Here is a 27273-nt window from a genome sequence, read left to right on the forward strand (position 1 = left end):
GCGCATCAAGTCCTGAGGCTTTGCTCTCGTGTATGTTAATAAAATCTTAGCTCTCAACCTTCTCTCTGCTGTTACTGTAGATCTTGTACAGATGCTTACGTTGTTGTGCAGGGATGCCAGGAGCCATTGGGGACTTTTTCTCTGCTGCTGTTGTCTTCTGCTGGCTACTGGGAATAAAACTACGAGGGGTTTAGGGAGAAATTTTACTGTGCACCAAGTCAGATTTTAATACTTTTTTTTTTTTTTGAGAGAGAGAGAGAGAGAGAGAGACAGATGGGACCTTTCCCTCTGGAACTGAAAATAGTTTTTAAATATCAATGAAGGCATCAGTTTGCCTCTTTTAGTGGAAAGAAGGAATAGTTTTATCTTGTTTTCTGTGTGGAATAGGGAAGGATTTATTTCTGTTCAGAAGCTGGTGGTTAAATCCTGTCTTTCCCCTGTATGTTTTGCTCTGCCTCCCTCTTTGGAAAAAGCAAGGATTTTAGTCTTTGAACTTGAAACCACTTGACTGGGGTTGGAGGAAAGTGAATAACTGAATGTAGTTTGTTTTTAATGTGTGCATTCATCATAGCAGGAGTTCAAAAAGCTCGGTTGTACTTGGTGTCTGAGGAACTGGAGCTCTGGAAGGAAAAGGTGTGTGACGTGACCCGGCGGACCTGGGGGTTGGCGGAAGCGTGAGGAAGTGCCCTGGAGCACAGCTCCTCTGGGGAGGTCGGGAGCCTGAGTGATGCATGAGGTGATTTCAGGTGGACTTGCTGAGGCCGCTGCAGAGAGCAGGGAGCCGGACACAACTGGGCACTCACTATTAAATGTGAGGCCTTATTGTGGTGAACATTTCTGCTTGTGGGTTACGTCTGCCTTGAAAGTGAACTTACCCGGAGGTGGTGCAAGCAGAGGATGGAGTTGTTTAGACCCAGGTCATGTGGTGAGGGAGCCAGCCTCTCTGTTAGGGCTCAGAGGTCCGACTGGATCGGAAAGGGGAGAGATTCTCCTGTTCCAAGCCATATTTGCTGCCCTAGGACTAGGACTTTGCTGTCTAGGTGGAAAAGGTGCTGGTAGTGGATGCTGTTGTTGGTAGCTCTTGAGAAGCTCTGCTGCTGGCTTTCTGTGGCTGGCAAATCCTGAACCAGTGGAGTTGTCTGTGCGCACTGACCGGGGGAAACCTTGCTGTGAAGAGTCCTCCCTGGAGGCCTCTAGAAAAATCCCTGTATGCTTCTGGTTTCTGTTGATTTCTTTCTTTTTCTCCTTTTCTTTTTTCTTTCTTTCTTTGAAACCATTCTGAACACCTGTCTCTTGTTTATGTTCTTTTCCTGTTTTGAAGGTCTTGGAAAAACGTTCTCAGACTCTCATGTGCTGTAAGTTTGTTACAGTCCCAGATGCTTTAATGTTACCGTGCAGCATTTCAGTGTGTGTTGTGCTGTAAAATAATGGCTCCTTACTCTTGCATTTTTGCTGTATTTAATTTTGCTGTATTTTTAATTAGATAACAATATATTATCTTCTGCTGACTGTTGTGCTACCATTTATTTCTCCTCTGTACTTGGGGTAGGGGCAGAGGGGAGGGAAGGGGAGCCTGGCATTGTGTTCAGGCCCCAGTGGAGCCTTGAGCAGAGGATCTGGGTGAGGCCCGAGAACAACCTTGGGCACTGCTAAAGTGCCACTTAATTAATACTACAGCTAGATACTTGGATGTGGGTATTGCCCAAAGCGTTGCTGTTACGGGGTGATGTACCTTGCCCCTCGGAGCAGCCTCTTTGCTCTAGGCTTTGCCAGCTGTGTCTGTATTTTAGCTTAGCTGGATTGCAGGGGCGGGGGGGGACAGAGAGGATCAGATGGGATGCTGTGTCTGAACTGACTCTGCTCTGAGTGGGTCCCACTGGTTCTGGGACCGATGCCAACTGCTTTTGCTTCTCTCCCTTTTGCTCAGGCACTGAAACTGTGCGGATGGAAGAGCTGGGCACCAGCCCTCAGCAGGGAAGGCAGGAGGGTTACTGCCATGAGACACAAACTAAGCAAAGTCTAGGGTAAAAGTGCTTGCGTTGTTCCCAGTCTCTCGGTGCCCGGGGTGTTACACTTGTGCAATTTTTCTGTGCTTACACTACATGCGAAGGAACTGAGCAGAGCTGCCTCTTCCCCCTTCGCTGCCCCACTGGTGGTGGGATGAGTAATGTGGGCAGGAGGGGGAGTGACTTTGACTTGCATTTGTATTTTGGTCCCCAACTGTGTATATACAATTTTCTATGTTCCTTTTTTTGTGGTAACTAAGATGAATATTTTAATTAGATAAGTTATATGAAAAGAGGAAAACCATGTCTCAATAAAAGCCAAACACTGGACCCCGTCTGCTTGTTCTTTTCTGTCTCTGAGCAACGACTGTTAAACACGCTATTAGCAAAAACGCGGTGGTCTCTATGGCCCTTAGGAGGGCTTCTGCTCGAGTACCGCAGCGCCAGCTGGGGAAGGGGGGGGGATGCTCCCTTTCCCCCTCCTGGCTGAAACAAGCCCCAAGTCTAAACCGCAGCCGGCGCTGCTGGAAAGCAGCTTTCCTTCTCCCCCAGCGGCTGGCACTGCCGGTGCAACCCGGCCTTCCCCGGGGTCGGTCCGAGGTCCTGAGCACCCCCCCCCGCCCCGTTCCCCGCTGCTGCTGCCGCTGCTCGGTCCAGCGTGGGGAATTGGGGGGGGCGGGGCGAGCACGTGCGGCGCCGAGCACCGCCCCCTGGGGCGGTGGGCGGGGCCGGCGGCTTGCGCGCAGGCGCGGTGGGCGGGGCCGGCGGCGGTGGGCGGGGCCGGCGGCGCAGGCATGGCGCACGGTCACGGGCGTTGCTGTTGCTGCTGCGGGGAAGCGGCGGCGGTCGGCGGGGATGGCGGCGCGGCCTGGGGGCTTTACCTACGGATCGACCGACAGCGGCTGCAATGCCTTAACGAGCGTCGAGAGGGAAGCGGCGCTCTCGTCTTCCGCGCTTGGGAGGAGCGGGGTGACCGAACCCAGGTGGGGCCCGGGCCGGGGGTCTGCAGCGGAGCCGGGCGGCGGCGGGAGGGGGTGCGGGATTAAGCGAGGTGGTGGTGGGGGGTCCTCGCCTTACCCCTGAGCCCCCTCCGAGGTTATCCGCCCCACTGCTCCCTGTATTCACCCACCCCGTGCCTCCCTGCGCAGCTGGGGCCGGCCCTGACCTGCTCCTCTCTCTCCCCAGTTCGTAGAAAGCGACGATGATGAGGAGCTTCTGTTCAATATCCCGTAAGTCCTTTCCCTGAGCTCCTTCGGCATCGTTTTGGCCGCTGACAGGGCTTATTTCTCACCTTTTTATTGCTGGGAATGAGGCACATCTGCGTGCTGCTGTAACCGGGGCTGATCTGGAGAGAACAGAGATGAAAATGCCACTTCTGCGTCTCTTGGCAGGTTTACGGGTAACGTGAAATTAAAAGGAGTAATTGTGATGGGAGAAGATGACGGGACACATCCAGCAGAGATGAGACTGTAAGTAAAATGAGCGTTAACTTGGCCAGAGCCTAAACTGAACTGATTGACTCGTAGCTAACGAGAACAGCGATTCTCATGCTTGTTGGGTGCCCGAGCACCCAGCGAGGGTGCGCAGCATGGGAGAACGCAGTGTTACTCTGCAGCAGCTCCGTCATCCCAGGGCCTCAGGAGGAAAAAGAAACCGTAACCTGTACAGGGATGAGCGCGGCTGCTTGCTGCCTTTTTCTCTAGAGAAATGGGGCACCGATTTTAATTAGAAGAGAAGGTTTGGTTGCGACGCTGGCTGTGCGTTGTGAAGAAATCAACCTGCTGCTGGCTTAGCTGACTGCAGAAGGATCGGTGGGCCAAGAGGGGTTACGCTTTGGGGGGAAACTGAGGCCTGGGAGGGACACAAGTGACGGAGTGTCCTGCAGCTAGGTGAGGTTTGTAAGGCTCTTGGCAGTGGTCCTGCCGTACTGAGCCACGTGGCCTGCTTTAGCTCCTGAAGGGAGAGAAATGCTTCTTAATACTGCCTTTATTTAAAAAAAAAATGAAAGAGTATTGAGTACTCTGCAGTTCTTGCTTGTGGGGAAAGAAATACACCTTTATCGAGCCCCTATTTTCCTTGGTCTGCAGTGTACCGGGTCTGGGTTTCTTCATGTACCCAAGCGTGCCGAGATCTTATCTCCCCAGCTTTGTTCCTCGCTCCTCCTTGTTATTTCTTCAGGGTGTTGGGTATTCTGGAGTGTGGTGGTGCTTCGTGGTAGCGTTGGTATTTTTTCCCTTAGAAGACAAAGCAAATCCATTTTCTTACTGTTCAGAAGAATCCGGGTAGAGCTAATGGATGGGGAGGAAACCAATTAACTGACTTGTATGTTAATAACTTCTTGGGTTTCCTCCCTCTCTTCCCAGGTTCAAGAACATTCCTCACATGTCCTTTGATGACACAGCCAGGGAACCGGACCAGACATTCAGCCTGAACCGGGATCTGACAGGCGAGCTGGAGTATCCCACCAAGTACGATGCAGACCCACGTGCCTGGGGGGTGCAGGGGGCTGCTCCTCCCGAGCGCAGGCGCTGCGCTCCATCCAGCCTGCTGGCGTGCCACCGAATTTTAGGAAAGTGTTAGCAGAGGACAGTTCCTTCCCTTGCATTTCAAAGCTGCCCACAGTAGAATTTGTCTCCCTGGCTCTGTCCTGCCCTTGTCAGGTGAGAGCTCTGGTCTGAAAGCCCCCTCCCTCGAGTCAGGGGGGTGCCTGTGCCTGTGACCCAGGACTTTTTAGGGTGCAGAATCATCCCGGTGTCAAGTCACCTGCTCCTGGCCCCAGTGACAGCTTGTTGCTAGCCTGCCCGCCACAAGCGTGAGGGAAGCTGCTCCTCCTGCACCCTCAAGTTGTTTGCTCCCAAGTCTGACTTGGGTTAGGGTAGGAGCTCAGCGCCGTGCTGAGAGGAGGTGGCAATGCAGCGGAGTGGCAGCCTGTACGCACAGCTCCAGTTTCAGAGTGTGTTTTCTTTCAGAATTGCCCGTTTCTCCAATGTTTCCCACCTCTCCATCCACTTCCCGAAGAACTTTGGAGCGGAGACAACAAAGATTTTTTATATAGGCCTGAAAGGAGAGTGGACAGAGGTAGGTGAGAGCAGAGATGAGCAAGACTGTGCTGGTAGTGTAAAAAGGGCTTTAAATCATAGCTTAAGTTGAGCTCTAGCTGTGGCAAAGAAGTGGGAACAGTGCAGGGGGGTGTCTGTGGTTGAAAGTCTGTAAGATGGGAACCTGCTCAGGTCTTGCCAGTCAGGTGTTTTAGGAGGGACTTGAATGCTGCTCTCCTCTGGACTAACGCATTCCATCTTAACTCAGGCTCATCGCCACGAAGTCACCATCTGCAATTATGAAGCATCAGCAAACCCAGCTGATCACAAGTTGGAACAAATCACCCCACAGACTCACTTCATCTCCTAACAGTGCTGTCGGGAATCTCCCGAAGGCTCTGGTACAAGTGTATGGATGTGACGGGCTGACTCGGACAGAAATGGCTTCCTGAAGTACTTGGAGAGTGTTGGATCAGCTTTACATTTCGGTCTTTGCCTTGGAAAGCAGAGCGCCGAGCGTGTGCAATGCCTGTACGAAGGTGGCCACTGAGGGTGGCGGCGCGTTGGGTCCCGCAAGAAGGCAGCAGATCTGCTCTCGTTAACGGGAGACTCGGTCTTTAGGCAGTGGCAAGCTTGTGTCTGGTATCGTTTCCTTCTCTGACTGTCAATAAAACACGCGCTGAGGTGCAGAGCTCCGGCTGCGGCCTGGTCACCCGCATCCCTGTCCCTGAACGTGGGGTCACAGCCTGGTGTGCGGAGCGGGCCTCCTCTCCCCCGAGGGAGACGCCGGGTTGCGGGGTTGAGACAGCGGGGATGGCTGCAGGCCGCGGCTGTCACCGGCGGTTGTCTGGCGGGGAGAGGGCGACGCTCGGTGCCTGAGCGGCGGCAGAGAAGGGCAGGGAGGCGGTGGGGAGGGGGAAGCGGCCCGCTGTGGTAACGTCGAGGGGGACAGTGGCCGGTCCCGCCGCGTTCGCCTCTGCCCTGAGCGGAATCCTCTACGAAAATGGCTGCCCCCCTGAGGGACGGGTAATGCGTCACTTCCGCCGCGCTGAACTCCCCGACCGCCACCCGGCGGCCGGAAGTTCCGGTGGGAGCGCGTCGGGGGAGCCAGGAGGAGAGCGCGCGCCGGGCTCCGCGGGAGAGGTGCGGGGCGGGACGTACCACCGGGAGGGGACGGGGGGGGGGGGCGCTCCCTGAGGGCTGGGATGGGGTTGAGGGAGGGGGGGACCGCCTTTCCCCGGGGTGCTGCCGGGGTGTTTAACGGAACGGGGGCGAGGAGGGGGAGGGGGAGCGGGACGGTAGATCACCGGCTGGTGCAGCGGCGGGCCCCGTCAGAGAGGCCGGAGATCCGGGGCTTTGCCCCCCTCCTCCCCCCCCCGGTGGCGGGTCCCGGCGCCCTGCGGCCTCCTACTCGGGGCGGCGGGGGCGCCGGTAACCGGGCCGCTCCACCTAGCGTGGAACCGCCTTCCCGCCCCAAACCCACCTCCTCCCACGCCCACGGGCTTCCCGGGGGTCGGTACGAACCCTCCAGCCCCCCCCCGCCCTGCTCAGCCTTTAGGACCCCCCCCCCCCCAAAAAAAAAAAAACCCAACATTTCCACCAAAAATTGGGTTTCTCCTTCCAACCGGGGCAGGCGGGATTTCTCCAGCCTCCTGTTGCCTTTCTCTCCCTTCACCGGTTCCGTGCCGCTTCGCCACCGGCTGGTTTTGGGCCTGCGGGAGCGGGAAAGGCCGGGCCACGTTAATAAAACAACAATTAGCGATTTGCTCCCCTCCTGACGACGCGTAACGCCGGGTCCCGGCCGTGGGTTTCCCGCTGGTGTCGCTCTCGTGGGTGAGGGGTGTGATAGCTCTGGGGCTGCTACGGAAACAGCTGGAATCGGACGCAGATCTCTCAAAAGTTCGTCTTTTTTTGTGTGTGTGCGTGCTTTTTTTTTTCAGGCACAGACCCCTTTCAGGGGCTTTATCCTTCCCGTGTTATGTTTTGGCCTCACGGCTGCCTCTACTCAAGCTGTTCTTGTGGCAGGAGCCCTGGACCCTCCTGTAGATACCCCAGGAGTGGGGCAGAAACACCCCAGAGAAATCTCGGGTGTCTCCACGGGTGACTCGTGGTTTTTTTCGGGCAGCCTTGACCCTCGAAACCCCTCCTTTCCCTGAATCCACTGTGAATAAGGCAAAGACGTGAGCCTGTGTCTGCTCAGGGAGCACGTTTCAGCATCTCCATCTGTCATGGAAGATGCTTTTATTTATGGCTCTTCTCGCCAGGATTTTTGGCAGGTGCTGTTTTTCCTCACTGGTTGCTTTGACCCTGGAGTACACACGAGCACGTGGGCTGTGCGTCTGTGAGGTTCGCCAGACCCGAGGAGCTTGTTGTTCCCGGTGTTTTTATTTGAGTCGGGCAAACAGCTGACGAACAGTTGGTGAAACGAGTCGGGCGGGTCTTGGCCCGAGCTGGTAGAGGAGGCGGCTGTTTCTGTTGGGTAAGGCTGTCTGCCGGGGCACCGGGAGTTTTGGGGGGTTCAGGTGGTCCCGTGCCATCTGAAACCCTCTGGGGGTGGTGCTTGCCGTGAGATGTGAAGAGTCAGGCAGACCACGGGGGGCTGATCTTGCTCCCGGGAGATGATGGCAGTGCTGTAAGCGTGCTCCGATCTAATTAGTCCTGGACGGTAAGTGGCAGTTAGGGCCTGTCACGTGAGGAGCGGTAGTTTTAGTGATTTGCACGGGACTGGGAACAAACACCATCGACTGTCGCGTCTGAAGGTGGTGTCGCGGGGGTGTTAGTTCTGCTGGAGCTGCTCATTCTGCAGGTGACAGGGATCTGGGAGGTGACAATCAGCCCTTTGTGCTGGCAGGAGGCTGTTGTGGTGGGGACAGAGGTGGTGGCCCTGGCTGGCTGCCCATCGGGGAGGGACAGGGATGCCATCGTTGGGGGGGGACGCAGGCTCTGGGAGGCAGCGTAGGGCTGGGTCTCAGGCCAGCGCCTGAACGCTCCGGTTTATCCCTAAACAGCTCCATAAAAGAGGGCTGGACCTTTTATTAGTGCTGTAAAGCTTGTGTTGTTGCATGCGGAGGGCTGGCGTTTCCTGCTTCGCCATCAGAGCAGATGTGGGTCAGGCTTCTCCTTGGCTCCGCTGGCAGCCGGGAAGGGACGCTGAGGCTGCACGCCGCCCGGCCGCCCTCTGCCCACATCGTTACAGTCACAGAAATAACTTTGGCTTTGAGGTGTAACAGAAAGAGCTAATTTTAACACTTCCAACACCCTACGCACGCATCCCTGCTCGCACGCATCTGGTGCTGCGATGTGGGAATCATTTGCTGCTTCCTGGCTCTCTGGCGTTGCTGGGCCAGGGATGGAGTGGGGCTGTCCCAAGGGCTTAAACATCAAAGCCTTCATGTACTCTTTAATTTTCCTCCGAATAGCTGGTCCCTCTGGTGCAAATAGTTGCCAAGGGGTAAGAGGGGTTTATTTTCCTGCCTTACCTTTGTCCCTCTGTCCTGCAGGTGCCAGTGTCTGAGTCCCTCTCGGTGTATGTGTGGTAACAACATGTCTGTCCCCCTCCTCGCTGATGCAGTGACTGTCTCAGGGGCAGAGCGGGAGACTGCCGCGGTAAGGGCCGGACCCCTCCTGCCTTACCTGCTTCTTCCCTTTTAGCAATCTTGAAAATGAGGAGCTGCTTCCATGGGGTTCAGAGGGGCCATGAGCTGAACCTGTAATCCCTCAGCTCTTCAGATGTGCATCCTGGTACATCAAAGGGGATGCAGGACCAGCAAGGTCTTGTCTTACTGGGGAAAAGTAACTGCCCTTTGGGCTGGGCTGTTCGTTTCTGGTGCTTGGTCCAGCGTGGAAGCACGGGTGCAGCCTCACAGCTAGGCTTGACCTGCAGATAAGTCAGTGGGAGTTAGATCTGATTTGGCTATTTAAGCTTTTAAAGCCAAATCCCCCAAAGAAAATCCTCTGCCCTTCCCTGGGGCTCAGCAGGCTGCCTTCCCTCTTCTCCCTATTGCTTAGGGGTTGCTCTAGCCTTAGATGAAAAGCCTGTAGGGATGGGTTTCGTGAGTTCTTGGCAGGCTCGGCCTCCGCTCAGCGTGTTGCCATGCAGCCTGGCGGGATGATCCATTGTCCCCTGGCCCTCTGCTCTGCTGGGCAGCCAAGGGGCCGATGACGCCCACGGACCTGGCTGTGACAGCAGGCTCTGTGGCACGATAACGATGATGTACCTGTTCCACCCATCCGTCATGCTCAAAGCTGTGTCATTAGCATCAGCTAGTTTCTGCCTGTTAGAGTCTCTTCTAGTTAGTGACTAAGTGGCCTTTTGCTGCTTCCCTGCGAGCCCAGCCCTGCCTCTCTCCCAGGGCACCGGCTGTCGCACCAGCTAATTCTTTTGTTTTTCTGCTTAATTTAACAGGTCATTTTTTTACATGGCCTTGGAGACACAGGGTGAGTATTCCTGGAGCTGGCTCTGGCTGTGACGCGTGGTTTGCTGAAAGCAGACCCGGGTCCGGCCGTTTGCTGCAAGCACCGATGCTGCTTTCCCCAGGGGCAGCTCTGAGATTTGTCTGGGGCTTTGAGCTCGGTCCGATAGCTGTGCCTGCGCCACCCTCACAGGGAATTGCCGGCCAGCAGCTGTCTGCACTTGAATATTTATGATCCCGGCAGCCTGGCAGCCCCCCGCCTCCTGCGGGTTTGATTTTCTGCTTTCTTTAAGGCAAGCAGATAAGCACTGCGGTTTTTCCAGTCCTTGGGAGGGCTGGGAGGAGTTGGGTTGTGTCTATGCGAGTGCATCGCTCTAATGTGCAAGGCCACCTTAGAGGACAGCGTGAGATACAGCAGTAACAAAAGGTTTCTCCCTGCGCAGGAGATTCTCCCTCCTCCCTTGCTGCTAGCAGCTCCTCTGCCTCCAGCTGCAGGGCTTTGTGTGCCGCCTTTGCCCTGCCGCAGAGGAGGTCTGTGCCGGGGATTCACATTGGGCTTCAGGCTGCCGGGGTGGGCAGGAGCTGGTAAAGTAATGTCAGGGCAGGGGGCCAGCAGCCTTGGAGGAAACCTGTCCTTGGGGGAAATCCCTCACCTTCGCCAGCATCCTCCAAAGTGCTAAGGCAAGCCTTGAACTCCTCCTCTCCTCTCTTCCCAGGCACAGCTGGGCTGACGCTCTCTCCTCCATCCGCCTCCCCTACGTGAAATATATTTGCCCTCACGCGTAAGTGCCATCCTTGCGTCGGGAAGGGGCCTTGGGGAGCCTGGGTGGGCTGTGACACTGGTGCCCGCTGCCAAGACTGTTCGGAGAGGCAGACGGTGGCCTGTGCCCTGACCTACCCGCAGGGCTGTGCAGTGAGGCTTGCTCTCCTGCTGTGGCCAGTTCGTGCAGGGCCCCAGCCCTGACATTTGCTGCCTGCAGGCAGAGTCGTTTCCCACAGAGCCGATCAGCGTGGGAGCTGCTGCTCTGAGTCTGTTTTCTTCCCCCCTCCTGCCCTCCACCTCTCCCCGATGGCTGCAGCGAAAGCCAAAAAGCACCACAGCTCCTTCCCCGTTCCCCAGGCAGGAGGGCACTCAGCAGAAAGGGAGGGAAACACTCCCCAATGTGTCCCCAGGGTGGATAGCAGCCCATGCAGGGGGGGCACTCACCGAGCAGGGAGGGCTCGGCCCGCAGTGGCGTCCCCAGCAGCAGGGCCTCGGCTTCCCGGTGTCCCATTTCGGCAGCAGAGGCAGCTGCTCCGTCAGCATCTCCTGGCTCAGCAGCAGCAAAACAGGAGAGGGACCCAGGTGCTCTCCTCCCCAGGCAGGCTGCTTGACAATGCCCTGGAGCTGCCAGCTCAGCTGGGATCTGCTCGGGGCTCGCGGTTGATCCCTGGGGTCACCTTGCAGCCCCCAGGCTGGGTTTGGTGGCGCTGACCTGCTGCTGTCCCTTGGGAGCCTCGTCCTGCAGCTGCAGGCGGGAGGGCCGGTCACCCCGCTCCCCTCGGCTCGGACTTGCTTCTCTTGCGCTTAAACTAAAACACCCAAACTGTTTTTTCTCCAGGCCCCGGATCCCCGTGACCCTCAACATGAAGATGGTTATGCCCTCCTGGTCAGTGCTTTGGGTGGCAGTGGTGGGTGGGACCCTTTTGGGGGTGTATTTTGGGGAGTGGGGGGAAGGGGACAGGAGGCAAAATCCGCTGCCCTGTAGGAGTCAGGGGAAGGGCAGAGCACACCCAGCTCCTGCCTCCCCACACCCTGGGTGCTGGCAGAGGTTTGGGGCTGACCCTGCTGCTTCTCCCAGGTTTGACCTGATGGGGTTGACTCCGGATGCACCTGAGGATGAAGCTGGAATCAAGAAAGCTGCAGAAAACAGTAAGAGACTTTGGGGAGGGGAAAGTGCTGAGCTCCTGGGCACCTCTCCCTCACTGGGACAGAAGCGGATGTCTTCTTTCCACCTCTCCTTCCTTTCTGCTCTCCTGTGATCCCAGCCCACCTGCTTCCTGGCTAAAGCCAAGTGTGTTCAGTCCATGGGACCTCTGGCACCTGCCTCTCCCTGATGTGCTGAGTGTCCTGTCTGCACCCCCAGGCCTCGGGTGATGCTCTTCAGCCCCCCCTCCACCTTCTACTGACCCTATTTCTCTGTCTTCTTCCAGTTAAAGCAATTATCGAGCATGAGATGAAGAACGGGATCCCACCCAACCGCATCATCCTGGGGGGCTTCTCACAGGTGAGCTGGGCTGCAGGGGGCTGAGGTGGAGCAGACTGAGGGTTGGGACCCCTCTTCGCCCTCCGAAAACACCCCTCGAAGGGAGTGTCTTTGGCGAGGAGGCGGGTGAATGCTGGGTTATCCCAGAGCTGCCGATCCCCCTGCTCCGGCACTAACAGACTTTCCTCCCCTGCTGCAGGGTGGTGCCTTGTCGCTGTACACGGCTCTCACCTGCCAGCACCAGCTGGCTGGCATCGTGGCGCTCAGCTGCTGGCTCCCGCTGCACAAGGCCTTCCCACAGGTACCCTGCGTTGCTGCCGCCATGCGTGTCTGCAGGGAGGGTTGGTGGGGGGTGGATTTTCTCCTCCAGAGTTTGCTGCAGTGAGCTTGGGTCTGTGGGAGGCACGAGGTGCCCGTGGCGGGGGCTTAATCCTGTGTCCTTGCTCCTGAGACCCGGAGCGGGCGAGGGCACAGCAGAGATCAGGGCTCTGCCACCAATCTGGTGTGGGCATCTGCGAGCCGATCTGCTCCCCAGGCTTCCTCACACCCGCTGGGCAGCAGCTCGATCCTGGTGGCAGCGTGGGAGGAGGCATTTGGTGGCAGAGCAGTAGGTGCTGTGTGAACAGCTTTCCGAGAGCCCTCTTGAGGAGGGGAGCTGCCAGGTGATGGGCATGGGGATGCAGATAAAGCACCTGCCCTGTTCCCCGCTTGGCATCCAGTCTCCTGGGCACCCCTGAGCGCTTCCTTCCTTGCTGCAGGCGGCGAATAACGGCGTGAACAAGGACATCGCCATCCTGCAGTGCCACGGGGAGATGGACCCCATGATCCCAGTCCGCTTTGGGGCCCTCACTGCTGAAAAGCTGAAATCTGTTGTCACTCCCACCAAGGTCCAGTTCAAAACCTACCCCGGCGTGATGCACAGTTCCTGTCCTCAGGTCAGTGCCTCGGGGCAGAGAGAGGGGATGGGACCTTCAGGGCTTGGTCTCGCCTTTGGGACTGACCCCGGCGCAGTGGGTCAGGCAGGGCAGGGACATTGCTGAGTCCAGAACCCACAGGATGTGTGTTTGTTCCCTGATTCACTCCGGGGAGGCTGCACAGCCTTCGTGCCCCCACGTTTGGGGCAAGGCATGGCCCTTGAGGAGCGCCGGAGTGACGGGCTCTGTGCTCTCCGCAGGAGATGATGGCGGTGAAGGAGTTCATCGAGAAGCTGCTGCCCCGGATCTAAGTGGAGCCAATCGAGACTGTCGCAGGGAAGGACACCAAGGTCGCACCCACTGATCTTTCCCCCGTGACCCGTCCGCTGCAAACGGAAGCCATGGCACCCCACCGCACCTCCCGCCGCACCCCCGGCCCCCGCCTCTTCCCGTCTCCTCGCACTGCGTCCTCTCCGGCTGGGTGTGCCCCGTCTCTCCCTGCTGCTCTCGGAGCTGAGATCGGAGCTGTCTAAGGCGAGTCTTCGAGTGGCCTTTTCTCTCCTCCTCTTGCTCCGAGTGGTTTCTGTGGGGGTCACCATCCCCTCGACTCCCTGTTCAGGCACCGCAGTGTGTGGGTCTGGCACGGCGCGGGTGAGGTTTTTTTGTTGCGTTTGGGTTTGGTTTTTTTTCTAACAGTATTAGGGGTGGGATGTGTCCCCGTGCGGCGGGAGGAGCGGTGCGGGCACAGGGCAGGGCTGGGGCACCCTCTGGAACCCTCTGTGACCCAGAGCAGCCTGTGCTCCTCCTCTGCCCTCGGCCCGTCCTCTTCTGCGGCTGCTTTCGGCCTCCGTTCAGGTGACTCACGGGTTTTCAATCAGAGCTCAGGAACCCGGGACTCTCCTGCGAACACCTCGAGGCCCAGGGGAGAGGCTCTGCTCTGGGCCGGTACCGCCAAAGGCTGCCCCGTCTCCCTGGGGCTGGCAGAAAGGCCTCCACGCAGCTCCTGCACCTCCTCGCTCGGGGCCCCGGCCCCCGCCCTGTCACACACGCACACTCCCCGGTGGGCTCGTCCCGCGTTCCAGCAGCCTCAGCCATCGGCTTGTGGCAGCTCAGCCCTCCTCGAGATAATCGCCTCCTTCTCCTCCTCCTCCTCTTGTTGCTTTTACAATCTCCTCCTCAGCCCAGTAAGGGCTCCCAGAGGCATCTGTCCCTCCCTCGGCCTAGCTCTGCGCCCACCGAGTCCCAAAGCGCTGCCGTTTACAGCTGGCGTCCGAGCAGCTTTGCCATGGAGCCTGCCCGGCGCTGGCCCGGTCCTTAACGTCTCTCTTGCTGCTACTTCTCCTTCCCTTTGGACTTGGGCTGGCTTGGGGAGGGAGAGGAGAGGAGAGGCGAGGAGAGGTCCCCCTGACCCCCAGGGATGGCTCCTGGCCCAGGCTGGCACAGCTGGAGGAAGCAGGTTTGCTCCCAGCCATCATCTCACCAGCATCTAACACCTGGGTACAGCTGTACCCCATCCTGCAGGGCAGCACGGGGGTCTCCGTGCTTCCCAGGGCCAGGGCTGTGGGCTCTGTTGGCCTTTCCGTGTACAATCAAAGGTTTCCCCGGGCTCCCTCGTGCCCGGCTGCAGCCAAGGTTTGTCCTCTCTCGAGCGGTGGCCTGGCCGTGCCGTGGCTGGCTGGGGCACGGGGCCTGGCCTGTCCCCACCAAGCAGAGCGGGTCCCCGGGCACAGGGCCCCGAATGTCGCCTCCGCGGGTGGGCTTCTGGCCGCCCCCCCTCCCCTCCCGCAGGGCCGAGGGCACTTGCTGTTGAGCAGCGCTGCCCTTCTCCTCGCCTCTCCTCCATGGGCTGAGCCCACAGCACTGTTGGGCCCTTCGGGGCTGGAGCTGTACATGTCTTTTAAAAAAAAATACACCACAAAACCCACCTAGCCTAAGGGCCGTTGCTCCCTCCCGCGTGCTCCGGCTCTGTGTGGGTTGATGCCCTGTCCGGCCCCTCGACCCGCAGACCCTCTGCTCGGTGCCCCGTGGCCGGGCTCGCGGTGCCGGGGCCGGCATCTTCCGGAGGGTGAGGGCTGCTCTGGGGGGGCAAGCGAGGAGGGGGGGGCTCGATGCCAGCAGCTCTGCTCCAGCCGTGCCCTCCCCGCCTGGGATGCGCAAAGCAATAACCCGCTCTCCGGAGAGTCGGATCTGTCAGACCCATCCTTGGTTGGTTTCTTGGGTTATTTTGGGTTGGGGTTTGGTTTTTTTTCTCTCCCCCCTCCCCTTTTAGGAAGTCTTAAACCAGCAAACCTGCTGCTGGTGTTGGGGGGAGCCCAGCTCTTCCCCTTGCTTGGGGTTCAGTCCTGCTGTTTCTTCTACTTTTGTTTTAAAGCTGCTGTGTCCTCCCCTCCCTGCGCTCGGCTGGTGGGGAGGCGAGAGGGGCTGGCTGGGACGGGAATGCAGCTCCCTGCAGAGGTTACCTGAGGGCTGGCGGACGGACAGACTGACCTATTTGACTGTGAACTGGAACCGTGTGCGTAGCGGGGGCCCAGGACTCGTGGCCACGCTGGCCCCTTTGCAGAGCATTCCTGCTCGCTCCCCGCCTGAGCAGCACGTGCCTGGCCGGGGCCGTGCTGAGGACCCGGGAGGGAGAATGGCTTCTCTCCATTCCTCAATACAGCTTTTTTTTTTTCTTCTTCTCTCTCTTTTGTCTTCCTTGTAAATGTTTGGGGTTTTTTTGTGTGTGTGTTCCACAGAGTCGGAAACAAGGTTAAATAAATCATAAGCCTCTCCCAGAGCCGAGTTGGCGTCATTTGTGGCCGGGCAGGAAGCGCCGTCAGCACCTCTGTAACGGAGGTTCGGGGGGAGCAGATTAGCACGAGGCCCCAGGGGCAGCAGCTATGGCTGAGTGGAAGCAGAACAGAGCTGCCACTTAGAAAGTAAGAAAGTTTATTTAAAAACAAATCAAAAGCTCAATTCATAATTTAGTAGCATAAGTTATTAATCCAACTGACAGCAAACCGGGCTGACTGCGTCATCACTGCCTAATGAAGCCGTTAGAACTGCCAGCAATAAATAGGACCAGTATTTGACAGCTGAGCAGAGCCTTCTCCCGGGAAGCCTTTGGCAACGTGATTATGGAAGCGGCTGCCACAGGCAACGTGGAAGCAAAACCAGGCACCAGCCAAATCTAATGGCAGCGGTGGAGAGGGGCTGCGTGCAGCCTGGCGAGGCTGGCCATGCCCAGGGCTGGCACAGCCATGGGCAGGAGCTCCTCTGGCTCAGCAGGAATATGTAGGAGATGAGACTTGGTCCCCAAAACCATGCTGGGGGGGGTGCAGGGGAAAAGGAGGGGGGGGAAGCCCTTGGCAGCCATTAGGGCCTTCGCCCTGGGGAGCTGGGCTGGGGAAATGAGCCATGGTGGCCTCAGGATGTGACTGGTCCCTGCAGGAGTGCGGGGGTCTGGGGGTTCCTGGGGCCCGAGGCCATGAGGTAGGTGCTCAGCAGCTCAGCAGCCCTCTCCCTGCCCAGGGCAGGGGGCAGTGGGTGCCCCGGCTTTCCCCCACCAAGACTGGAAACCACCCCTGCTCCCCGAGCTGGGCAGGTTGGGGGCTGGGGGCAGCAGGGAATGGGTGGTTTCATCTGCAATTTGGGCTCGACAGGACTCGCTTGTTTGGGTGCTGGAGGTGGCCACTTCCCAGAGCACAGGGAAGGCCCAGGAGCAGCTCTGAGAGTGGCTGCAGAGCCCAGCCAAGCGCCTTCTCCCTGCTGGGGCTGGCACCAGCCCCTGTGCATTCCCACAAGGAGATTTTGTGCCCTGGGTGCCAAAGCTGGGCCCCGGCTCTGTTCTTCCTTGCGTTTCTGCTCTATGAGATGCAAAGGACCTGGGGGAATGAGGATGAGGAGTAGAGAGGCTGGGGATGCTCCTGCCTTCCTGCCCCACGCAAGAGGCAGGAGAGGGAGCTGGAACTGCACCCAGGATGATCACAGTCTCGCTGGAGAGGCAGGCAGAGCTGGCCCAGAGCAACCCACAGCAGCCAGGCGAGCCCTTGGGCCACAGCTCAGTTCTTGCTGAAGCCTGTGGGATTCTGCAGCTGCCACCGCCACAGGTCCTCACCTGCAACAGGGAGAACGGCGGTGAGGGGTGGGCCAGGAGGGGGGCAGCCGACAGCACACGGCGTGCCGGGGAAGGGGATGCTCTTACACATCTTGTCCAGGCCAAAGGCAGCTTTCCAGCCCAGCTCACGCTCGGCCAGTGCTGGGTTGGCGTAGCAGGAGGCCACATCTCCCTCCCGCCGGCCCGTGATCTTGTACTTGATCTGCAGGGAAAGCAGCACCGTGGGGTCTGAGGGCTCCTGGGGCCCAGCAGAGGGGACTTGTCTGAGGCCCAGGACCTCAGGGAACGATGCCAGTGGCTGCCACAGACACAGGCACAGGGGCTGCTGCGGCAGTGATGGCTTGGGGTGGCGAAGGGAAGCCTGTGGGAGCAGCTGGCTCTGTGCTGGTGGCCCTGCAGGCTCTGAGTCAGACCTTACCTCCCTCCCCGAGGCTTTCTCCATGGCCTGGACCATCTGGAGGACGGAATAACCGGTGCCTGTACCCAGATTGTAGATCTGGGAGGAGGATAAGGGACATAAGTCAGCTTTTTCTGGAAGGGGAGAAGGGCCAGGCCCCCTTTTAGCTCCCCTAGGGCTGTGAAAGCCTGGCCCTGGCCCAGCCCTAGCAGGGCTGACAGCACCCCAGACAATGGCCCCTTTGGTACCTTGCAGCCGCAGTTCTCCTTGAGCTTCTTCAAAGCAGCGATATGGCCCTTGGCCAAATCCACAACATGGATGTAATCCCTGACACCTGTGGGGACACAGAGGGTGAGCACAAAGCCCTCCTGTCCAGGGTGCAGCCAGGCTGAGGAGCTGCGACAGCTGCCCCAGGGGATGGGGTGTCTCTGCTCCACCCATTCTGCGATGTACCTGTTCCATCATCTGTCTTGTAGTCGTTCCCAAACACGCTGAGGAATTCCCGGCGCCCCACTGCCACCTGCACACAGGGAGACCCCCATCAGCCCATGCCCTGCACAGGCACTGCGAGCCGGGGGATCCTCAAAGGCTGCAGCGGGGCGGTACCTGTGCCACGTAGGGCATGAGGTTGTTCGGGATCCCCTGAGGATCTTCTCCAATCATGCCTGACTCGTGGGCACCAATGGGGTTGAAATAGCGCAGGAGAACAGCATTCCAGTCCTGGGGACACACACAAACATGGCTGCCTGGGGAGGGTGTAGTGCTGCACAGTGCTGCCTGGTCACCCCAGCATGCTCCAGTGGGAGAAAACCTCAGTTCCCAGCCCTGCGTGCTTTTGGGCAGCTCCTCACCCTCTCCGCTTTGCAGAGGTCTCGAATCATCTCCTCAATGAAGTACTTGGATTTGCCATAGGGGTTGGTGCAGCCTCCAGCGGGGTGGTTCTCATCCAGGGGCAGGTACTTGGGGTCTCCGTAGACGGTGGCAGAGCTGCTGAACACGATGTTCCTCACGCCGTGGGCTTTCATGGTCTGGGGAGCAGGGACCAGCTGTCACTGAGCCAGCAAGATCTGCACCCTCCAGCTCAGCTGTGCAGCTCAGACCTCTGCAGGCAGCAGCTCCCACCATGCAGGCACCATTACACCCCTGGGACAGGGCCCAGGCACAGGGAGCACCACAGGGACCAGGCTGCCAGCCAGCACAGCCCCCCCCACAGAGCAGGATCACACCCAGCACCAGTCACCCAGCACCCATGTAGCCCCGAGCACCACACACTGCCCTCCCAGCTCCGCTCACCTCCAGCAGCCGGATGGTCCCAGTGAGGTTCACCCTGTAGTACTCCAGGGGCTTCTGCACAGACTCCCCCACTGCCTTCAGCCCCGCAAAGTGCATCACAGCTGAGAAACGGTGCTGCAGAGGGAGAAAGAGGTCGGCATTAGTGCCACGGCAATAGGAGACAGAAGCTCCAGGCAGAAACCAGTCAGAAGTCTCCCCAGGAGTTTCATTCAGTCAGCCCATGTGGTTTCCATGGCCCAGAGGAACATTCATTGGTCACAGCGTTTCCTCAGCACTGTCCTCCTCGCTCAGCTCCTGCGCAGTCCACATTTCCCTCCTGGCTCCCACCCCCAGCACAAACCCCTCTCACCCCTCAGAGCCCACGAGGCCACCTTGGAGCACTGTAGCTCTTGCTCCTACCTTACTGAAGAGCTCCTGCAGCGCTGCCTCATTGGTGATATCCAGCTCCTGGAAGAGGATGGGCTGGTTCACAATCTGCTGCACACGCCGGAGGCTCTCAGGGAGCGCGTCTGCCCCTGGGGAGATGGAAGGGGATGAGGCACTGGGATAGCTAGAGGTCCCGGCACAGGCTGAGAGGGGTCGAGCCCCTTATACAGGAAGGGATGAAGGCTCTCTGTACCTCGGATGGCATTGTGAAAGTTGTCTATGACCACAGGGACATAGCCAGCCTCCGCCAGCTCCAGCACACAGTGACTGCCAATGTAGCCAGCTCCGCCAGTCACCAGGATCTTCTCTGCCATGGCTCCCTGGGGGAGGAAAGCCCTTCAGTGCAGAGCGCTGTGTGAAGCAGTCAGGGGCCCTGGGAGGGAAGGGGCAGGCAGGACTTGGACACTGTCACGTCAGCACTGCCTCTAGGCACTCCCTTCGCTTGGCATGACGTCCGGAGAGGAATGGGCTGGGCAGGTTGTAGCACACCCTGCCGATGTGGTTCACACCTTCCGGACAGGGAGAGTTTATCTGACACTTGTCACATACTGGGGAAAACCCCTTGTTCTTTCTGTTAAATCCAGTCAAGGTCCTGGTGTCACCCATATCCTACAGCACAAATCCCTCAGGCTAATTCACCCCATAGCACAAGGGCAGGGAATCATTTAACGGTATTAATTTGGGTGGTCTCCACAGGGGTATATCAGCTCTGCCCTCTTCTACCTATTCCCCCTTTTTTCTCCAGCTCTGAAATCCCCTCTTTACAACAGTCCCACCACTCCCTCCAGCCTCCCTCCCCAGTGCTGGCCCTGTTCCACCCCTGCTTCCCAGGAAGGTGGGCACTGGGTCACTGCAGATTACAGGGACATTTGCTGGCATACACAGAGTGGAAACCTGGAAAATAACCTGCGAGAAAGCCCCCACCCCTTGGAACTGAAGAGCAGCTCCTGCCCAGTGGGAAGAAGGGAGAATCCACTTTATTACCAAGGCATGTGGAGGCAGCGCAGGGTAAGTTTCCTCCCTGGGTGACTTTAGTCACTCTCAGAGCTGCGTCTCAGGCTGAAAACCCAACTGAAACCCCTAAACTGCTCTGTCCTGTGTCTGCTGCTGGCCCCAGAGCTCCTCTGGCAGCCAGGGAGGGCAGCTCTAGGGGAAGACAGAGCCTGAGCCAGGCAGGGAAGGGCTGAAAAGCCAAAATAATGCTGCTTTTTGCCAGGCAGGTGACCAGGCAGCGGGGCAGGGCAGGGGCCTCTGGGACAGGGTGTGGACGTGGGACACGGTTACCTGCAGGGCCAGGGATACCCATGGGTCTGGGGTTGGGGCTGGGAGTTACCTGAGGAGCTGGGACTGGGGCTGCCTGTGGGTCCGGGGGTCTTCTGAGGGGCTGCACATCACCTGGGAGGCTGGGTTCAGGTCCAGGACTTACCTGAGGGGCCAGGACCGGAGGTCCCTGTGGGGCTGGGGGGCCCCAGAGGGGCTGAATGTACCTCAGGGGCTGGATTCACCTCAGGGGTTCGGGGTTACCTCAGGGGCTGGATTCATCTCAGGGGCTGGATTCACCTCAGGGGTTCGGGGTTACCTCAGGGGCTGGATTTTACCTCAGGGATCCGGGGTTACCTCAGGGGCTGGATTTTACCTCAGGGGTCCGGGGTTACCTCAGGGGCTGGATTCACCTCAGGGGCTGGATTTTACCTCAGGGACCCGGGGTGGGGGATCTCCCTGCTGAAGGAGGGCACAGCCGAGCACGGCAGCATGTCCCTCCGCTCGCCCCCCGCCCCGCCCCGCCCGTACCCCCCAGCCGCTCACCCGCCGCTCCGGCCGCCTCCCGCCGCCGCACTCGCTCTGCCTCTGCGCCGGGTGCGGCCCCTTTAAGGCCCGGCCGCGCTCCCCGCCCCCCGCGGTGCCACGCGCACCGCTCTCCCATGGAAACGTGTCACCGCCGCTCCTGCTACAGGGCGGCAGCGGGGACAAAAAAACGCGTGGGGAGCGCATGCGCGGAGTGTCGTCGCCACGCCCCCTCCCCCGGGGCGGGGAGTAGCGTAGAGGGACGGCCGGCCATTGGCGCGCCGGGGAGAGAGGGCGTGGCCACACCAGACGCGCCGCGGGGAGGGCGGTGAGCAGCCGGTCGCGCAGCGCCCCCTAGCGGCGGGAGGAGGGCGCCGAGCCCCAGGCTGAAACCCACCGATTTATTCACCGAATGCAGCTTATTTCAGTGTTACGGTTTATTTAAGTGTTACAGCTTATTGAAGTGATGCGAAGACACCCGGAGGGACGGTCCCGTATGCAGCACGCTGGGAAGGTCAGAGAAAGGTGCAGCACACAGCTACAAGGTCTCTGCACTTGTCTCTGGTCTCACAAATAAACTATTAAATAAATTATTTTAAATAGAAGACTGGGGGAGACTTCCCTAGGACCTGTCTACCGTGAGGAGTACATGTGTGTACAGAATCAGCGTGTTCCACGCTGTCTGCTCTCAGGGGATCAGCCACAGCCCACGATGGTGCAGCATTTCCACATTGAGTGCTGGTAGAAGAGGCACTTGGAACCCAACGAGCAGCAAAAGCTCTTTAATGGGTTTAGTTAAACCAAATTTCTAATAGTTTAGAATGTTAAATAATGTGATAATTACTCCTACTATTTAAAAGTATCTTACAACAGATACAGTCCGTTATTACAACCCCTAGATGCTGAGACAGAAGGTCCAAGGTTGCCCCTTGACACGTGAATGACAAAGGGGAGACTTTCGATTTCAGTCTTAACATTTGTAGCGAGGAGAGAGAAAGGAAGAAGGGTCAAGCCCGACCTGGAGAAGTGCTCTAACTGGAAAAGCTGTGGTTTATCCTCTGCTGGGAGTTTACGGCAACACATTCTCGAAGCACAAGTTATCGGATGCTGTTCTGAGCTGGTGCCAAAGACCGCAGCTCTCTGTGAGAAGGCAAGTGTTGCAGCCGCTACTTCTCCCTCAGCCCACCCACGTCCTCCCTTCTCTAAGGCAAGTGGCTAACACCTTCAAGGTTGAATATAGTCTTCTTGGCTTTCTCATTTCTTTATAGATTCTGGTGGATTATGCATTTCCTCTCAAGCGCTGAGCCTGGAAGGAGCACTGAAGATCAGAGGCAGCAGAACAGAGGGGGAAACATGGCCAATGCCGGATCCTTGCTTTCTTCTTAATCCAAGGAGAAATGCGATTCAGTATCACAGTCTGCAAGATGCCTGGGACACTTTGGAATTGGTTCGTCTGTTGAGAGCATTGCAAATAAACGTGCCTGTGTCCATCAGCTTCTGCAGATCTACACCCTTCATGGGAAAAAAGATACGACATGCCTTGGTACTGGTTCTGCCACGTAAAGCTGTCCACTAACAACTGGCATCACTGGGAGAGACTAGCAGGGAGTGAGGGAGCCTTTAAAGGTACATTAACGAGGCCCTCAGTGCCTGCTGCTCTCTAGTGTGATTCTGAGAGCGAGTGTCAAATCGCAGAGCACTGAAAAAGGGAGAGAAGGAAACGCTCCAGGCAGGCGGGGGTGGGATTAGCGTGGCAAGACAAGGCCCCCAGGCACGGCCTGGCTGACCCAGAGTGATCCTCCAGCTGTACCCACTATGCTCAGGCTCCCTGGGCCAAATTTTGAACTCCTGCTGAAGCCCAAACAGAGCCATTGTGCAGGAGGCTCAGCTGCTCCAGGCAAAAGCTGCTTGCGCTTACCGTGTGGATCCCCAGGCCATTCAGCATGTACACCAAGTCCTCTGTAGCAACATTTCCTGATGCTCCTTGGGCGTAGGGGCAGCCTCCAAGGCCAGCGACGGAAGCATCAACCACACTCACACCCATCTGCAAACAAAACCGCTATCAGTAAACTCCTCTTAAAGGACAAACTGTGGTCCTGCTCCTCAAATCTATGGTTCACAAGCAAGCACTAAAAAAAACCTCAAGGAAAGCAAGAACCTTACCTGAAGTGCTACCAAGATGTTGGCAAGAGCTTGCCCGTAGGTATCATGGCAGTGAACAGCAAGAGCCCCAACTGGCACCTCTTTCATGACTGCTGTCAGCATCTCCTTCATGCTCCCTGGGGTCCCAATACCAATGGTGTCACCCAGGGAAATCTCGTAGCATCCCATCGAGTACATCTTCTTTGAGACCTGTCCAAAAGCCAAGATGCTTACTGAAAAGGCAGCTTTGCCATTCCCTTCCCCAGACCTGGAGACCTGCCATACAGAGGAATCAGTGCATGCTTCCCTGGAGCACGACAGCCATGGGGACAACAGCCAGGAGACTCTTCTCTGAGATCAAAAATCTCCAGGTTCCCACACCTCCCTGAATTCCCCTGTCCACTGCAGCTAGACTCAGTCTTCCCTCCCCCCTGGGGTGGCAGCCAGCTATAACCTTCCTTGGTCTTCCTGCTGTCTTTGGTTAAATGGATTGACACATCCTCCAGCCCCCAGTGCCCAATTCCCATCCACAAAAGGAACAAGAAGCAAAAACCTCTCAGAAATTCTGGTTATATTTATGAAGAACTCACCTCTGCAACTTTAGCTGTAGAAATCTTCCCTTCATAGGGACATCCAAGGACACAGGACACGTATCTATGATTAAAAAAAATACGTACTTTTAGCTAGAGAACTGAAGCAAGATCATGGCCAAATTAGTCAGGACTTGTGCTGCATCTTGCATGCTCTATACAATGGAAGAATTAATTTCATATTCTAAAAATCAGTCATGTGGACAAAGCTTATGTAATTAACTACTCAACAATTACTTCTTCCATGGACATGAAAAATTTGCCAAGACGAGAGTACACAGGACTGCTAGGTTTGTGGATCTATGCAATTCCATGTGGAATGTCTGCCAAGAAGCTAGTATTATTTTGGACCATTTGGTAAGGCTGAAGACAGAATAATTACACAAAGGGCGAATCCAAATGGAAGAGTGTAAACTGTCATGAGTGCTGCAGGCTTTGCACCAAGCCAGCATCTGAAACTCTGTTAGTGTGGTGGTGTTTCCAAATTAATGCTTCTCAATGCACTGAGCTCACAACTGCTTGCTACCATCCAGGTAGAGAGACACCCCCCAAAAAAAGGTAATGTTTAAAAGAAATCCCACTCCCCAGCACTGTACGGCCTGGACTCCAAAGAGATAAACTCAAGCAGTCACACCTCTCCACACGACCTGCTCGATGCAAAGTTCGCAGCAGGAACTTCTTACCCCCGGACAGGAATGCTGGCTGCTCTCGCTGCGGTCATCACTTCACTGAATCTCTCCAAACTCTCATCTATGGAACAGTTGATGTTCTTCTTAGTGAAAAGCTCAGATGCTGCTCCAAAGATCGCCACTTCTTTGGCCCCTGCTGCCACCTGCCAACAGAAAGCATAAATTAAAGCAAGCTGACTTCTCTTGCAAGGGAAATGACAAGCACAACCATGAGTACAGTTACTTATTTTGTAAAAAATATTTTTTCCCCAATTTTTCCCCAAATAACCCCATGCTTTTCTCAGTTCATTCTACAGCAAAAGCATGATGACACATGCAAGTTTGTCTTCAGATGAAGTGTAAAGTAACAGATGCACCAGTAAAGCTACATCAGCTGGATGTAGTCAGGAGAGCTGTGGGACATGCAGGTAAGACTGAAAGCATCACTGTCAATTAAAATAGATTACTTTTTTTTTTTTTAAATGATAGAAAATGTATCAAGGTGTTTTCTATTACAAACAACAGGTTTCTCTTTCCCCAACAAAATGATACCTTGGAAAGGAACTACAAGATGAGACTGCTGCCTGCCAGAATGAAGTTGCATTTCCCACCCTTAACCACGATTTAAACGTTCCTTCGTAGACAACCCTGCACATGAGGCACCGTGAGCATTCAGACGCTGCCATCTCTTACCGCTGCCTGAAATCCTTTCAGATTAGGGGTCAGCACAGGATAACTTATACCAGGCAACTTATTAATTCCTCGCATGACTTCAGTATGGTCAGCCATCTGCAAAGTAAACACGGAAAGGTTTCTAAAGGTGACAACATCCACTTCTGCAAATTCTAAAATTATTTTTTAAATTCCTTTTTATAATGGGAACAGGAATATTTAGGAATAAGAGAAATGGGCCTCTAAAGAGCAAACAGCATTGCGCCCTGCGAAGGATCATAGTTCAGTCACCCAGCCAAGCCAACGCCAACACGTGCACAACCAGTTGTTTGTATTTGAGCTGCACATGTGCTCTTTTGCCAGGTCCAAAGGGAATGCCTGGGATGTTGCAAGCTCTTTTATTTGGCTTTGGTGCTTCTTGCCCAGTTACAAGCCACAGTAACAAGGATTTCGGAGCCAGCAGAATCTTTTCACTGGATTACTATCTATTATTAGGCATTTTTATAACATACAATTGTAAATCCCATTTGAATACTGACCTGAGGAACCCATTTGGGGGAAACAAAGCTGGTGGCCTCTATAACCGGAAGCCCTGTCTCTGACAGCATATTGATTAAGTTGATTTTCACTGGTGTCGGTACAACATTCTAAGAAAAAGAAAAGAAAAACGACCTGAAGTTATTATTTCCACAAGAAACTTTTCCACCACTGCAAACCACCCACCCTCAGCCTTCAACATCAAAAAGCGGTGTTTAAAAAAAACCAAAACAACAAACCCACGACCCTGTCAGTGGGGCACAACGGCACCTCACGGGTATCTGGTTAGAGAAACCCCCCTCAGAGAGGGACCGGGACGGGCTGAGGGCTCCCAGGCCCGCCCGTACCTTCTCGTTCTGCAGCCCGTCGCGCGGCCCGACCTCCACCACCTTCACACGCTTCGGGAAGGCTCCGGCGACCGCCGCCGCGGCGCTCACCTGGGGACAGAGGGAGAACGTCAGCCGAGCTCCAAGCCGCCCAGCCCCGAGCCCCCCGGCCCCGCTCACCGGCCGCAGCGTTACCGCCCAACGCGGCAGCAGCCGCCGCGCCGCCACCATCTTGGTCCGCTCTCACGTGACCACCCCCGCCCTCCACACGTGACCCGAGATGGCGCGGGGCGTGTGTGGCTGCACGGTCACATGACAGCGGCGCTACCGCCATCTCCACGTGGAGCCGGGATCGCCCCACGCTCGGAGCCGGAGCAGCGGAGCCCCGTCCCCGTCCCCTCCGGCTGCGAAATGCCCTCGCTGCCCGCTCCCGGGCCGCCGTCGGGGTTACGAGAGAGAGACGCCGACCCGTACCTGTCCCCGCGGGCCGTCCCGCGACAGCGATCCCGTAGCGCACTGTGGCATGTTTCCCTCCGACACCGGCACTGCCCGGTCGCTCCGGGGGCCGCCTACTTATAGGATGGCTTTTCGGCTGGCTCGTGCCGCTAAATAAACACGGCGTGTTTGTTTTGGATGGGACACCTCCACGCACCAGAGGTTACCAGCGTGATGGGGCTGGGAGACAAAAAGGCCATCGCTCCGTTGTCCCTTTTTTTTTAAATTTTTTTTTTATCCCCCTCTGTGTTCGTAACAGCGTCGTCACCGGAGCCAGGGGTGATGCTCCTGTGAGTAACTGGGTCTCTGGCAGTCAGTGCCAGTTCTCCAAAGTCCACTCAGGTTCGTCAGTACAGATCGTTATTTGTCCGTTGAGTAACAGCTCCTACACCACCAGCTCAGCACGTGTCCCAGCCCTGGGGCTTAGTCTGTGCTAAACTCTAAGCGTTCTGGCAAATTTTGCTTGCACCACATTGCACAGTGACAAAATAAAGCCTGTACGCAACATTGTGGGGCCTTCACAACAACTGTGCTGCAGAAACACACACTGTTATGCGCAGTTCCATCATTTAAGTACGTATCGTTCAACCCTTTATAGAGGAGTTCAACATCAACACAGGAAATCTTATTTCACTGAAACAGCAGAAGTCAGAGGTCCAGTTCAGAACTGTGGGTCCTCTGTTAAATTCACGTAAGAACAAAAACTCTCCTGCTTATAGCTGTCTCCACCAGAACATAAATAAAAGTTTGTTAATGGATTTGTAATATTATTTTCTACAGCTGATTTCTTCTAGACCTCTTCAAACAACAAGCTTCCATTATATTTATTCGTGATGGAAGTATGTGATCGTAATTGTTTCAATCAATACCAAAGTAATACAATGCATCTTATCGAGGAACTATTTTTATGCAAGTACATCATACGCAGCAATCTGCGATGGCACTGTGGTTGGTCTTCATTAGAACATGCCAACCACATGCAAGGCTTCATGATTCCTCATATAAGAGTATCACACTGGTTATCAAAATTAATTTTGATGAGTAATTAAGCCAGGGAAGTGGCAAGACCTGCTCCTGCCTGGGAGGTGCGGACCCTGCTGCTGTGTGTAGCCTGGCTCACCGGTGCTGGCGACACGCACATGAACATGGACACTGCTCCCGCTGCTCCACGTCCTGTGAGCTGCTCTACCAGTCTAAATTCTTTCACCATTAACACGTTCATCTCATCTC

At 56.6% G+C, this 27273-nt stretch overlaps 4 protein-coding genes across 10 annotated transcripts; 2 read left to right on the forward strand and 2 right to left on the reverse strand.

Annotated features, from left to right (window-relative positions):
- Positions 1-2760: 2760 nt before the first annotated feature.
- PITHD1 (PITH domain containing 1) lies at positions 2761-5735 on the forward strand. 2 transcript variants are annotated; one of them, XM_075047405.1, is made up of 6 exons: positions 2762-2989; positions 3192-3235; positions 3398-3475; positions 4370-4474; positions 4976-5084; positions 5313-5735. In XM_075047405.1, the coding sequence occupies exons 1-6, from the start codon at positions 2801-2803 to the stop codon at positions 5412-5414; spliced, it is 627 nt and encodes a 208-aa protein (XP_074903506.1). In that variant the 5' UTR covers positions 2762-2800; the 3' UTR covers positions 5415-5735. The 2 variants fall into 2 exon arrangements, with proteins under 2 accessions (XP_074903507.1, XP_074903506.1); XM_075047406.1 differs by lacking the exon at positions 3192-3235 and having other exon boundaries at positions 2761-2989.
- Positions 5736-6119: 384 nt separating this feature from the next.
- LYPLA2 (lysophospholipase 2) lies at positions 6120-15392 on the forward strand. 4 transcript variants are annotated; one of them, XM_075047411.1, is made up of 11 exons: positions 6120-6187; positions 6985-7523; positions 8545-8650; positions 9450-9481; positions 10173-10238; positions 11058-11105; positions 11298-11368; positions 11650-11723; positions 11902-12003; positions 12461-12637; positions 12877-15392. In XM_075047411.1, the coding sequence occupies exons 3-11, from the start codon at positions 8573-8575 to the stop codon at positions 12925-12927; spliced, it is 699 nt and encodes a 232-aa protein (XP_074903512.1). In that variant the 5' UTR covers positions 6120-6187; positions 6985-7523; positions 8545-8572; the 3' UTR covers positions 12928-15392. The 4 variants fall into 4 exon arrangements, with proteins under 4 accessions (XP_074903512.1, XP_074903511.1, XP_074903513.1 ...); XM_075047410.1 differs by lacking the exon at positions 6985-7523 and having other exon boundaries at positions 6131-6187; XM_075047412.1 differs by lacking the exons at positions 6120-6187; positions 6985-7523 and adding an exon at positions 7526-7709.
- A 1072-nt stretch (positions 15393-16464) lies between these two features.
- GALE (UDP-galactose-4-epimerase) lies at positions 16465-20739 on the reverse strand. Of its 2 annotated transcripts, none has more exons than XM_075047407.1 (11): positions 20635-20739; positions 19022-19148; positions 18802-18917; positions 18403-18516; positions 17961-18137; positions 17716-17829; positions 17563-17629; positions 17358-17443; positions 17131-17208; positions 16800-16914; positions 16465-16712 (listed from the first exon to the last, which is right to left on the reverse strand). In XM_075047407.1, the coding sequence occupies exons 2-11, from the start codon at positions 19140-19142 to the stop codon at positions 16657-16659; spliced, it is 1044 nt and encodes a 347-aa protein (XP_074903508.1). In that variant the 5' UTR covers positions 19143-19148; positions 20635-20739; the 3' UTR covers positions 16465-16656. The 2 variants fall into 2 exon arrangements, with proteins under 2 accessions (XP_074903508.1, XP_074903509.1); XM_075047408.1 differs by having other exon boundaries at positions 19022-19201; positions 20635-20660.
- A 297-nt stretch (positions 20740-21036) lies between these two features.
- Positions 21037-26088, reverse strand: HMGCL (3-hydroxy-3-methylglutaryl-CoA lyase). Of its 2 annotated transcripts, none has more exons than XM_075047416.1 (9): positions 26023-26088; positions 25570-25659; positions 25225-25332; positions 24707-24802; positions 24029-24177; positions 23346-23409; positions 22777-22965; positions 22532-22657; positions 21037-22125 (listed from the first exon to the last, which is right to left on the reverse strand). In XM_075047416.1, the coding sequence occupies exons 1-9, from the start codon at positions 26071-26073 to the stop codon at positions 22024-22026; spliced, it is 975 nt and encodes a 324-aa protein (XP_074903517.1). In that variant the 5' UTR covers positions 26074-26088; the 3' UTR covers positions 21037-22023. The 2 variants fall into 2 exon arrangements, with proteins under 2 accessions (XP_074903517.1, XP_074903516.1); XM_075047415.1 differs by lacking the exon at positions 26023-26088 and adding an exon at positions 25729-25823.
- Positions 26089-27273: the final 1185 nt, after the last annotated feature.

This window comes from Buteo buteo, chromosome 16 (assembly GCF_964188355.1).
Source record: "Buteo buteo chromosome 16, bButBut1.hap1.1, whole genome shotgun sequence".
In the NCBI taxonomy this organism is placed as follows: Eukaryota; Metazoa; Chordata; class Aves; order Accipitriformes; family Accipitridae; genus Buteo; species Buteo buteo.